The sequence below is a fragment of the Carassius auratus genome, chromosome 46, assembly GCF_003368295.1.
Source record: "Carassius auratus strain Wakin chromosome 46, ASM336829v1, whole genome shotgun sequence".
Taxonomy (NCBI): domain Eukaryota; kingdom Metazoa; phylum Chordata; class Actinopteri; order Cypriniformes; family Cyprinidae; genus Carassius; species Carassius auratus.
Genome location: NC_039288.1, coordinates 16,514,929 through 16,528,478, shown reverse-complemented (window position 1 = coordinate 16,528,478; position 13,550 = coordinate 16,514,929). Strand labels below are relative to the sequence as shown.

The 13,550-nt window shown below is 34.7% G+C and overlaps 1 protein-coding gene across 4 annotated transcripts in view; it reads left to right on the top strand.

Moving 5' to 3' along the window:
• LOC113064387 (tyrosine-protein phosphatase non-receptor type 13-like) overlaps positions 1-13,550 on the top strand; it is a 65,649-nt gene that overhangs the window by 22,465 nt on the left and 29,634 nt on the right. For all 4 annotated transcript variants that reach the window (XM_026235161.1, XM_026235163.1, XM_026235162.1 and 1 more), the window contains 2 exons: positions 3,444-4,004; positions 12,943-13,035. In XM_026235161.1, coding sequence (XP_026090946.1) covers positions 3,444-4,004; positions 12,943-13,035 — 654 coding nt within the window. The remainder of the gene's footprint in view (positions 1-3,443; positions 4,005-12,942; positions 13,036-13,550) is intronic.

Below are 13,550 nucleotides of genomic sequence, written 5' to 3'. Positions count from 1 at the left end.
ATTGTTTTCTGAAGTATCATGTGACACTGAAGACTGGAGTAATAAAACTGAAAATGCATATAAACAAAATATGATACACACACACACACACACACATATATATATATATATATATATATATATATGTGTTGTTTTACTGTATAAAAAAAAAAACTTGAATGAAAGCAGGTAAAAAAAATAGGTGTAGAAACAATTAAATATATATATATATATATATATATATATATATATATATATATATATATATATATATATATATATATATATATAATTTATTTATTTATTTATTTTGATTATTATTTTTACAATTGTAACTAAATTTATATTTGTAAATTTCATAGCTAAAAAGACACAGCATGTAACTCACTGACTTGTATATACTGTGCCGTATGTTGGAACAGTTTTATTCTTGCTGTGATTTAAGTCTGTACTAACATCTCTTGGCCTTCTCTTTCATGCTCTGCCTGTTTTTCTCATCTCTCCCTCAGTCTTCATATGCTTTATAGTTTAACGACGTGCCAAACAAAGAACTTTTTTTTTCTCTCTTTTCTTGTCATCTTTTCTCTCCCCTTCTTCTCTGTTCCTCTCCCAATTTTCCAACTCCCTCACTGCTTTCGCTCTCCATCTATCTTCTGTCTGTCTCTCACTCCTCGTCCTCTCTCTGTGCATAGACAAGAGTTTGAACCGAATCTAGACAAGCACATCATCACAAACCAAAACCAGAGTGTTTCATTTTGGAAAATATGACCAAGTCTTGCTAGTGGTTTCAGCTGGTGTGTTATGTAACTGAGACATGGCATCGATCAGTAATAGATATTTCCCAGTTTTTATATATATATATAAAACTGTGTGTTCTGTGGGGCGTTTGGTTTTCAAGCTCTTGTATCTGGCCACACATCAGGGTCATGATGTGAGAAAACAAGCCTGCCTAGATGGTGACTCACTTCACGCTGGCTTATTTTTGGCTTTACAGATGTCCTGAAACCTCAGGAGTAAAGTAATTACTGATATCTCAGACTGTCTTTGTTCTCATTTCTTAAACTGAATGTTTGTTGACGTTCTCAGGGTATACGTGTTCACACTAGCTTCAGGAGAGTAGACCTGCAGCAAGGCTAATTCAAAGAAAATGCATAGCAGCAGTGTAGCACAGCTGCATCGTATCTGTTTCAGGCTGCTCAAAATAAGAGTGTAAATGTTTGAATTTCATTGTGGTTGTCCTTATTGGGCTTCTGAGAGCTTCTTAATCTTGCTTTTGCAGCTTTTGCAGCTCTTTTTTATGCAAGTAAAAGCACTGATGCAGTTAATATTGTGCTATTGCTAGCCACAATTGTTTAATGGTAATTTTCTGCCTTATTTTTTGATAATGTTTAGCATGTTTGCAGCGTACTTGAGCAAATCGTGTGCTTCAACTAAACAGACACTGCAAAAAAACAACTAAAAAAAATTTGTCGTAACATGCTATAATGCAACGGATGATCTTCTGACCTTCTATTTATGTTGTTTAAAAAGAAAAAAGTGACAAAAGACCAATAATAAAATAAAAAAGAGTAATAAAATAAAAAGCTTCAGTATGAGTAAATTATTTTTACTCATTATTTTTACTTATTATTTCTATATATTTTTATTTATATTAAACTATTTGTTATTTTTAACATCTTGTATATATCATTTATTATTAATTCATTTATTTATCTTAAATTGCATTAAATGAAAATTCACCCTCTTCACCTGTTTTCTAAATGCATATTATAGATCTTATTTTGAACAATTTCTATATTTATTTTAGATTATTATTATTATTATTATTATTATTATTATTTATTTGTATTTTTGTCCTCGGATTCTTTAATTTAAATGTCAAAACTGGATTTTCTGCTGAAAACGACTGACTTCTTTCTTGTAACGTATACAGGACTTCTCCAGTTGTTTGGTCCACTTAAATCGTGCACCTGAAAGCTTTGTTCATCTTCAGTTTTGAATGCCATTCCCACATTTCAACATCCAATCAACCACCGCCTTTTTTATATTTTTTATTTTTTATCTGCTTTGCTAGAAATATTTAAGAAAAATCTACTTGAGTTTCATTACAATTTTAAGACCTTGTAGACCAACAAGATGTTGAAGTTAATATGGCAAGACTCTTGTATCTAGACACTTTTATATTCTATTTAGTGGCTGGTATCCTTCAGTTGTCATGCTTTTAAAGTGTCTAGGTCCGTGTGTAATGAGTTTAGCATGTCTCTCTTCGTTAACCGCTTGAAATCACCCCAGCTCTGTCTTTGCTCCTACAATATACTAAGCTTTTTATGAAACATGAGAGAAAAGGCCCCTTGTTGAGCCATTCAAAGCTCAAACAGTTCCCTAAGAGAGAAGCATCTGGAACATCCATGTCTTCCTGATTGACAGGGCTGGAATTGGCATGGCTAACGAGCGTGTCGCTGGAAGCTCGGGGTGAATTCAGAGAGGCTTTAGAGGAGCTCGTAACCACTAGAAGGCCACCATTGTTCCTTCTGTTCTTTCAGCCAATTAGGACCCATTTCAATCTTGCATTGACAAATGTGATCCAATAAAAATGCTCAGCAAGGGTCCTACATTTAATTCATGTCCTTCAATAGATTCTTATTAGTCTTTGGAAGTTTATGTATATTTAACCTTTACAACCAATTAGGTTGTAGTCCTATATAGCCAGCTTTTGGACATTGGAGATTATTATGGCCAAGAACCACCCGGTTTCAGATATGTGAAAGGACCAATAGCTGAAATAGTTGATAGCACAATAAGCTAAAAAAAAAAAAAATGTTACAGTCATGCTTAATAAAAATATATTTTGCATTAACAAAATAAAGCCAATATTAATAACATTATTAATTAGGCAGATTTTTCCTTCATTCATCTTTAGTTTAATGTTAAGAACAATTTATATAATTACATTTTTTATTTATATGTTTAATATTTTTATACTACTTTTATACAGATAAAACAATATAACAATAAGTGTATAACATCATTACTGTCTAAAAACCATTATTAAAAGTAATGGAAATTAAAGAAAAAGGGCGTAAAATAAGCTTGAAAATATTGTTACAGTATAAAAAACAAATTTTCCTCTATGTTACAGTTTAAAAGTTTGGGCTCAACTTTTAATGAATATTTCAATAAATATATACAATTTTTCCTGCAAGAATGCATTAAATTGATCTATAGTGACAGTAAAGACATTTATAATATATAAATTATAACATTTATCTGAATCCTGAAAAAAAAAATATATATATTATGGATTCACAAAAATACTAAGCAGTGCAGCCCTTTCAACATTAATAATACGAAATGTTTCCTGATCTCCAAATTTCTGAAACATCATGCATCTTTATACTTCTGCAAGTTCTTGATATTTAACCCTTTTTTTGTGTTTTTTTTTTTTCCCTTCTTCACCTAATTAGGCCGTAGTGCCGCCCATCGTGTGCTGGAGCGTTATAGAGCCCGAACGCAGGAGCAAGCCAACCTGAACCGTGGACTCAGTCGCTCTATGGGCTCTCTTCCCATCCAGGACCTTGTCAGAGTGGACGAGGGTCTAAGTCAGTACCCCACTTCAGAGTACCATGCTGAGACCGACTCCTCTGCCGAACTGTACCAGCAACGCCAACAACAACAACTGCAACAGCGTGGCCGTCCCCTGGAGGTGAACCAGCGATCACACCCCCATCAGAGAAACAAAAGCTGGGCCTCCTCAGCAGACCTGGCATGCCTCGACCCAGATATGCTCCGCTTAGTGGCCCTTGAAGATGCCCGCAGGGGCAGCAGTGCCCTGAGCACACACTCGGCCGGTCGACACAAGTCGTCCTCCAAGTCCGTGGACTCTCGCTACCAGGACTTTGGGAGCCTAGAAGTTAGGAAGGCCCATCACCATTCGAGTCAGTCCATCGGCTCAGCGTTCAACAGCGCTTACGACCGCATCAGAGAGAAGCACAAGAAACTGCAAGCGCTCAAACAGGCCATGGATGGTGAGTACTGGTACTGACACACTATGTTCTCTGAGCTGATGTTGTATTACATAGCCTTACATTACCCTTTTTTAATCTAGATTAACCACACTGTGATCTTGTTATTAATCTAGATTAATCTAGATTAAAACGGCTCATTTGAATTCTGAAAGGCATTCAGAATATGTGTGCTACCCAAATAAAATAATGACTAAAAGTAACGTTTAGTCTTTTAGAATGGGTTTCTCAAGACAGGTGGTGCATTAGACACCACGTACACGTACATGTACCGAGTAGCGAACTGCAAAAAGCGTCCTGTGTGAAAGCACAATGTGTATGAGTCCGTGCTGCTTCAGCACCACATACGAAACGCACACGGACCGCATACACACTGCAGACGGAGTATGTGTGAAACATGCGTGTGTCTTGTTGAGGTTTCCATTGGGAAGCTTCTTTAAAAAAAACAAATGTCCCTAAAGCAAACCCGGCGGCATTTTAGCTGCATCCATGTTAGCATGTCACGTTTGATGTGGTTATTTCACAATAGGCATACACACAGGTTTAAAGACTCGTTCTCGCCCCCTACAGATTCGGCTAGGTATACATCCGCGCTAAATCATCAAGGTTGTATAGACCCAGCTCCCAACCCAACTTTGAGAATAGATTAACGGCGATATTTTTTTTATTGCCCGATAAGAGTATCACGTTAATGCAGCACATATTTTTTTTTTTTTTTTTTTTTACAGCATGGTATTATTTTTGTATTATGTAACTTTTGACTTTTGTATTGAATAAAAAAAAAATTTTACATAAAGAGAATTTTGAATTGAAAATAATGGAATAATAAAAGTAAAATTTTTAGACACATAATGATAAAAATAATTAGGGCATAAAATTTGTCTGAAGATATATACAAAAAAATATATATAGTTTTTTTTTCCTTCCCTTTATTTATTATTAAAATTTATATAAAGTAAAAAATAGAAATAACACCTTTATTCTGGAAGAATGCATTAAATTGATCAAAAGTGACAGTTAAGATATTTATAATGTTAAAAAGATTAATCTTTGAAATAATAAATAAATAAATAAATACACATTACACACACACACACACACACACACACACACACACACACACACACACACACACACACACACACACATATATATATATATATATATATATATATATATATATATATATATATATAATTACTGTTTCCACAAAAATATTAAACAACACAGCAGATAACAGCATAGCATATAAATAAATATATCAGAATGATTTCTGAAAGATTGTATGTTTTAATATTAAATTGTTGCAATATTTCACACTATTACTGTGTTTTTGGTCAAATAAAGGCAGGCTTTCAGAGCCTTTTTACAAAAGTATTAAAAAACTTAGACAAGTATGCCACATTTTCTAAATGAAAAATATTCATATATTTCTATATATTTTTCTTATGATCTTCAGGTCAAATATGACTTAATCATTTCTTGTCAGGCTTTGTGAGAATCACTCCATTATGTAGAAAAATGAAAACGCGTTGTGGAAAATACAAATAATGGCTGTGGTTCTGTAAATTAGCAGAAACGTCCAGGATTAGTTGTTCCTCATTCTATCAACAAGACTTTGTTTGTTGTGAGTCGTGCAGCGCTAGTTGTCAGAATGGAACTGGTGATTTCAGTCATTTTTGTGCAGCATGAGTCAGATCAGTGAATTGACTGTCTGACGGAAGCTAGCTCTGACGATATTGAATTGATGGCATCAAAAGGTTGAAGAGAAACATTGAACCCTGTGTTGCTCAATGAAACTTAACATGGCATAGTGGTGACATCACGAGAAGTTACTAAGTGTACCAGTTTCAGTCATGACAGTTAGTGTTTAGTTCTACAAGCTTCAAGCCAAAAGCTAAATCGAAGTCGATGTGACAGATTTAACCAGGCTGGTTAACATTGGATAAAACCATTGTATATTTATAAATGCTACTGATTGTAACTCATCAGTTTGCCATCAGAAGATACAGCAGGAAACACAAATATTGTGTGTTTGTGTGTTTCCAATGAAGTTCTGGCTCTTCTTATGCTTTGAGTTCCTATGTAGTGGTCAAAGTCAAGTCGCCTTTATTTATATAGCGCTTTAAACAAAAAACATTGCGTCAAAGCAACTCAACAACATTCATTAGGAAAACAGTGTGTCAATAATGCAAAATGATAGCTAAAGGCAGTTCATCATTGAATTCAGTGATGTCATCTCTGTTCAGTTTAAATAGTGTGTGTGCATTTATTTGCAATCAAGTCAACGATATCTCCGTAGATGTAGATGTAGTAAATTAAAAGTGATGCAGAGCTGAGGTGTCTGTGTGTGGTGGGAGTGAACGCAGGGTTATGAAGGGGTTGTGCATGGCTTTTGCACGTGCAGTGTGTTGCCAGGTTCTTTATGACTCAGACTGGCTGAGGGCTCCAGATTCCTGGAAATAATTAGAGAGATGTATAATTCTTGGCCTTCAAAGCTCAAATACTTATGCACGCTTATTACTCTCTCTCTTTCAGTCGTTCCTTTTCTCAGGGTCTCTCTCTCACCATTTTCCGCTAGCTTTTCATTCAAATCTTTCCACTGATCCCCAGTGTTGGGGAAGCTCACTTAAAGTAGTTACATCAGTCAAGCAAGCTACCCTTTTGAAAAAGGTAATTGCAAGCTACTAATAAAAAGTAGCTGACTGGGCAACTTTGGGGATGACTTAAATGTGTTTTTCTTTTACTTTTTTTTGAGGTCATTATTTAAGATTAATTTATCAAAATAATTTTTATTTTAGTAATTACAGTACTCTGTTTAAAATAAAAAAGTTAGATTTTTATATTTTAAGAGCTTATTCAAGAATCATCAAAAAAAAAAAAACATCAGAAGACTATTTATTGCTTTTTTTTATTTTTTTTGCTAATGCTTTAGTTTATTTTAATAAAAATTCATATATCATTTTTCAAAATATTTAATTTATTAAATGGAATATTGTATTTAGAAAAATTGGTAATTTAGTAGTAGAAGTATTCTAATACTAATTACACACACACACACACACACACATACACGTACAGAGTGAATTGAATTTGCATTTAAATAAACTGTCCACTAAAATAAATTGAACTTTCCGTTGCTTAACTGAGGACCATTAGATCTGGATTTTTTTTTTTATCTCATAATTTGCTTGAATGTAAATCTGTGTTCAATATAATGTGACAAACATTTTTTAATTTATGCTCCCATATATTGTCTCTCTTCCTTGTCTTATTGCCGCCTTACAGTCGCCATAAGAGTTGTTGAATTCTTCATACGTGCCACATTCATGTTCACATCCTTCGCCTGGCCTCCATCTGGACATTTTCTAGACGGAGTGAAGCTTTGCTTCATAATATTATAAAACCTCAGGCTTTTCTATTCGACCTGGCCCTGAACTGAGCCCGCAAGCTGTTTGGCTGCTATTTTTACAACGGTCGAGCTCAGAACCAAAGACATTCGATGCGGCTTTACTCTGGCTCATGGGTCCATTAAGCTTTTCTGTCTGAGGCTGCCGTCTTCTTAAAGCGACAATATTCTACACTTCTTTTTGTAACATCTTTCCACTTGAAATGATAGCCAAGGATTTTTTTAAAACCAGAAAATCAATTTAGGTTTTTACAAATGCTTTCCATCTGTTGTAAAACTCAGAATTAAATGACCTTTTTGGTACTGTACCTTTAAGACTTATGTAAATGACCTAGTTGGCTAACTTCAGTGTTATGCTTATTAATTACGCAATCATACTGTACAGTATGTGAAGGTGTAGTCATGGTTATGATGTAATAACAGTGACATTTTAAGGTTTTTGCAGCTTAGATTCAATTATACCAAACTCTTTTGAAAAGCAGGAAAAATACTGTTTTCAATTATATGTTCTCTAAAGTGAAGTGTAAGATGAATCTGTCCAATCAAATTGCTCTTGTGAGGGAAAACAAGATTGTGTGTATCGAGCCGTCTGTCTGTCCGCTTCTGTTAACATGAGCCAGGCTCCTTTTCCTGACAATAATGGGCCACATTACCCACAATCCTGAAGATGAGGAATGTCCAGCTTCATTAGAGCAGTGTCCACAAAGCTTGATGGCAAAGAGCACATATTCTGATTGTTTTAGTGCCTTCGTTTGCTGAATGAATGTAATGGAGCACAGATCATTTGTTGAGGCACAGGAAATGTGCTTTATGGAGACTGTTCTGTACATGGTATTCCTCATTTCTGTAGTTTGCACCAGTTTTAATTTAACTCTAATATTTTTTACTTTGGAACCCATGCCTTGTGAATTTGAACAAGTTTCACATTGAATTGTTGATCATCTAGATATTAGCTTTTGTTAGTTTTTGTTTCTCTCAAATATGAATTCAAATAAGTTCGTCATTCACATTTCACACATCATCTGATTCTGGTTTTATTTTATTTGTAGTTTGCCCGGACATGTTTTAATTAGATTCACTCATCTATAGAACAATACGTTTCATGAATAATACATTTCACATAATCTATTCTTTTGTGATTTTATTTGATTCAGGTGTGCACTTCTATATCGACTTCGCTGCTGTTTGTGATCTCATTCAGGGAGCTCTGCTCTAAACACACATATATTTAAAAGGCAAGGTGCGTAAACCGTTTTGGAGATTGCTGACCCTACAGACAGTGATTGAAGACCCATGTGCCTTTCACTTGAGGAGCCGTCCATTACTTGCGGTCAGGTCTCGTGTGTTTGGTCTGCTCTGTTGTGTTTTATAGGGGACATTTGTGAGCAGTACTACTCGGGATCTTTTGATCAGGATTCTCAAGCAGGGTGCAATTGTCACTGCATATCCTGATAAAAAGAGAGAGGAAAGAGATTATTTCATGTTCCATCTGTGTGGATTACACTTTATGGGAGATCTCTCACCCTGCAGGTCGAAGGTCATTTGGATTTAAAAGCATTTCAAAGACTTCTCCCACGCTCAACTAGAGCTTCAGGAAACTCTTGAGATGTGGAGACACTTCCCAGATCACATGTGAAACTCCAGCACTTCTTCATTCCACCGTTCTTCCTGGTATTGAGCGTTTCTTCTGTGTTAAGACATCTGCTTTGTGACCTGTCATGATCTTATCTACTTGTCGTTTCACAGAGAGGATCTGATCAGATCTTATCTATCCAACACCATGCATATCTAAAGCTCTCTGGGGAGTTGAACTTTCTCCTGAGATCAGATTTAGAGTTCTACTTGCCTACAGTTTACCTGTGTGTGTGTGTGTGTGTGTGTGTGTCATTTTGGACATATCTGTTGAGAGAGACTCTTTTAATTGTTCATCAAGAGTCATAAGACACAGTTAATGTGAGATAAGACACACTTAATATGGCTTAAACTTTAAACTGTAGAGTTTATGTAAGATGACGCAGTCTTTCAATTTGAACATTCTATAAATAATCTATTCATTCAAATAATAGAGATATAGATATGGATATTCAAAATTAAAGTGTCAGTTTACCAAAAAATGTTGTCATCATTCACCTTTCTTCTGTTGAACACAAAATAAGACATTTTGAAGACTGCTGGTAGCCATTGACTTTCATAGTGTACTGATACATACACACACACACGCACACACACACACACACTGTGGAAGTCAATTGGGTCCATCAACTGTCTGGTTACCAACATTCTTCAAAATGTCTTCTGTTGTGTTAGCTATCTTTTTATGAGTTGGTTTCTTCTGTTTGAGTGTGGTAGCCATTGACTTCTATAGTATGAAAAAAAAATGAAATCCATGCATGTATGGCTTTCAGTGATGTAAGAGTCCAAACTGCACTGGTTCTCTAGAACATCAAGATCAGAGGAGACTGTTGAGGAAAATAATACTGGAAAATGTTGATGAAGAGCATGCAGGATTGGGAAAAGGGGTGTAGGGAAAAGAGAAAACAACGGAATAAGCCTAAATGTGGGTGTTTATTCCTGCCTGAAAAGCGATTTGGCAGAAGATGCTGCGGTGGCGTTGATGTCTGTGACCTGTCTACCTGTACGTAGTGATCCTCTGAGCATCTGGTGGCTGACTTACAAGATCTGAGGTCATCACTGACCCAACAGTTGAGATCCAGCATCCACTGGGAGACCATCTGATCTGCCCTTCATTTACAGATGTTGTCACTTTGAATGACTCATTTTACTAACAATTTACGCAGAATTTTTCATAAATGAGTCATTCAAGTTAAAAATGACCCATAAATATGGTCCATTAATGAGACAGGAGCATGTACAACTGCATGGAGCTTTGTGTCGAGGCATCAGAAAAATGATGACATTGATTTGGCAGATCTCGTTCATTTCTATTGTTCAGCTTGTGGTTGAGGTATTTTGTCTAGAATGATGACTCACATCTGCAAAGTGGTATGAAATACGGCAGAAAATTGATTTGTATGACATGACGTGATGCGAGCAGCCTGTGGCAGAACCCGCTGTCCTGCTCCCTAATGCACTCCTCCTTTTTTCTGTCCATTTCACAGATTTTCACTCTACAAAAAGAATTACAAAATAAATGATGAGCTGAGAGAAGCGCACACTCGAGGGATTTCAGGGGCTTTTAGCAGACGTGCTGTCATACCTCCAGTGCCGTGGATGTTGTCATGGGCCGCTCTGATGATACGCTGGGTGTTTGTGTGTCAGTGACTCACTTCACAACCCACCAACCTCTGATAACTGCACTGTGTGGGCAGCGTTTTCCATTGTAGTCAAAGTAGAATGTGTATGCGTGTCTGTTTTTGGGTTTTGTTTAGTGTATGTCTTGGTTTGTGTTAGTACAGTGGTTTTTAACATCCCTTCCAAGGGCTGCCAGGTCCTCCTCTCTGGGTTTTTGTACACCAGCATTGCAGAGTTAATCTGTCAAAAGAACATGGCCAAGTTTTATTATATCAAAAAAGGACGTAATTATCATTTCAGTAAATTAATTTCAGCATTTCATAGCAGTTTTTTTTTATTTTTGCAATATGATTCATTAATTATAAGTATGCATAATATAATAATATAAAAAAAATACATGTATTTATTTTGTTATTTCTACTAATATATATATATATATATCATTCATTTTTTATTTTAGTTATTTTTAAAATGAATGGCAAATCTGGACATTGTGACTTGATTTCTTTATTTCTTTTTTTTTATTTTATTTGTTGGATTGTTACCTCTTGCAAAGACAAAATCATGCACTTCAGGTCTCAAAAAAAAAAAAAAATTACTATACAAAAATGACTGACACATTTATATTCAAAATATTTCGCGAATCCTTACCTCTTAAAACAATGCACTTTAGGCCTCACAAGCAAACAGTGATGATCCAGGTTAAGAATGCTGTTTATTTGTCTATATTTCCTCCATGATCATGTGGTTTCATTTATTTAACTGTTTATGCATCTTTCAACATTTCATGACAGTTTCAAAGAAAGACGAGTGGTTGCATTGCTTTACATAATTGTCATTGTTTAGAAGTTTCACTCGAGGTTGAACTAATTGTTTACTGAGGAGAGCAGTCAGTGGAGCATGAGACGAAAGCTTCATTGTTCTTGTGTATCTTGACTTTCTGACTTTCCGAAACTCCTGGCTTGAGAAATCTTTCAGGAATTCTGTCAATGCTAAATATGTAGCATTGAGTCATTTTAAGTGCATGGACTTGATTTTCTGGTTCTGACAGACTCAAATAGTGCATAGAGGTAACGCATCACACACGGGGGATGCTGCCAAGCTTCAGCTGTAGGTTAGATAGTGTGTGTGTGTATGTGTGTACATGCATGATGCATTACATCACTAAGTAAGGCTGAGTCAGTGATTCAGATTTTCCTACCTGATCTTGGTCAAAAAAACTTATTTAAGAAACGATTTAAAAGTAATATCAATAAAAACTATTAATTTCAGAAATGAAAAGTCAAATATATATTTTATTATATATTACTATACTAAATATAAACACACACACACACAAACACATAAACACACCCACACTTTTTAGTTGTATATATACACACACCTAATTTAATATTTTATATAATATAATAATTTAAAATATTTTTTATTTTTTTTTATAACTGCAGCTTAATTTTATTTTATTTTAATTTTTAATTAAAATGAATTGTGTAAAATATGCACTTTCTAATAATATGTTCATATGCAAGTATATGTGTGTATATAATTTGGTAATTTAATATTTGCATTAATATTGGTATCACAAACACACACACACACTTTAATTCAAATAAAAATTCAGCTTTAGACCAAAAGTATATAATTTAGTTATATGAAAATTATTGAACAATATTAACCTTATGTTGATGATCTTATTTGTAACAGTTTTAAACAGGTTCCTCAGTTGTTTTACTTGTTAAACCACAGCTTCGTTAACATTTATTTATCAGGTTTGAGGTCTTGGGTCTTCAATTGTGAAGTTTCCTGTTTGAAAACTGAGCACTCCGACAGATGAAATGTAATTCTTCAGTGTTTTTTAGGGATCTAAAGTGAAGTATTAATAGTACCACTGTAGTCTGACTGTACTTTACTGTAAAGCTTTCAGTGTTTGCCTCTCAGTTGGACAATCTCACTTTTAAACCAAAATAGCCATCCAGGTTAATTTGGTAAACTCAGATGTGATTTGCTGATGATATTTATTTGTCCCGAAGACCTTTGACGTCATTGCTGTGCACATCCCTTCATTTCAAGATCGTGTTCATGTTCACTATGATAATAACAGACCATGTCTGAGATTATGAGGATCAGTTTTCTTATTTATTGGGTCTTGGGGACATAGACTTTGTTCGATGGACATGTACTCAAGTATTTGAATGTGTTACGCTGAATTCTTACAAAGTGCAATTTAAAAGAATTAGAATCTTATGAATGTTTTGGTGTTCTTTAAATCTTCATTTTCAGATCCACCGCATACTCACAGAAGATACCACAGCGACTACAGCTCCTCCAGCGAAAGCCCCTCAGTGACATCATCAGACCCCGACTACAGACAAGGTTGTACTAATGACCTCATCAGTCTCTAGGTTTAGATTTTTTTTTTAACACAACAGGTGCATAACGTATTTCTAGGTCCAGTGAATACATACTTTCTAACTAATAATAATAATAATAATAATAATAATCCTACCGCTCATACACATTTGGAAAGTTTTCCAGTTTTGTAGAACTGCACTGCACTGCACTGCACTGACTATAATTACACAGGAAATAGAAAGGCCACACAATTAGTTTAATTTCACATTTTATGATTTATGTAATTATTAGGTTTTATCATCTCACAAACCATATTTTCTTACAAGTAAGGTCAAAAGTAGTCTAAAACCAATCTAAACATTGTCAGAGTTTTTGTCTAAAGTAAATTTTAAATAGGTTTTTGAATTGCCCTTTTATACGATTTCAACTTGTTACTTGTTAATAATAATAATAAAAAAAAATATATATATATGAAGTTAATCTGAGACATAAAACTGTAACAGCACTTATGAATGCAGTGTGAGTCATCATCGCCT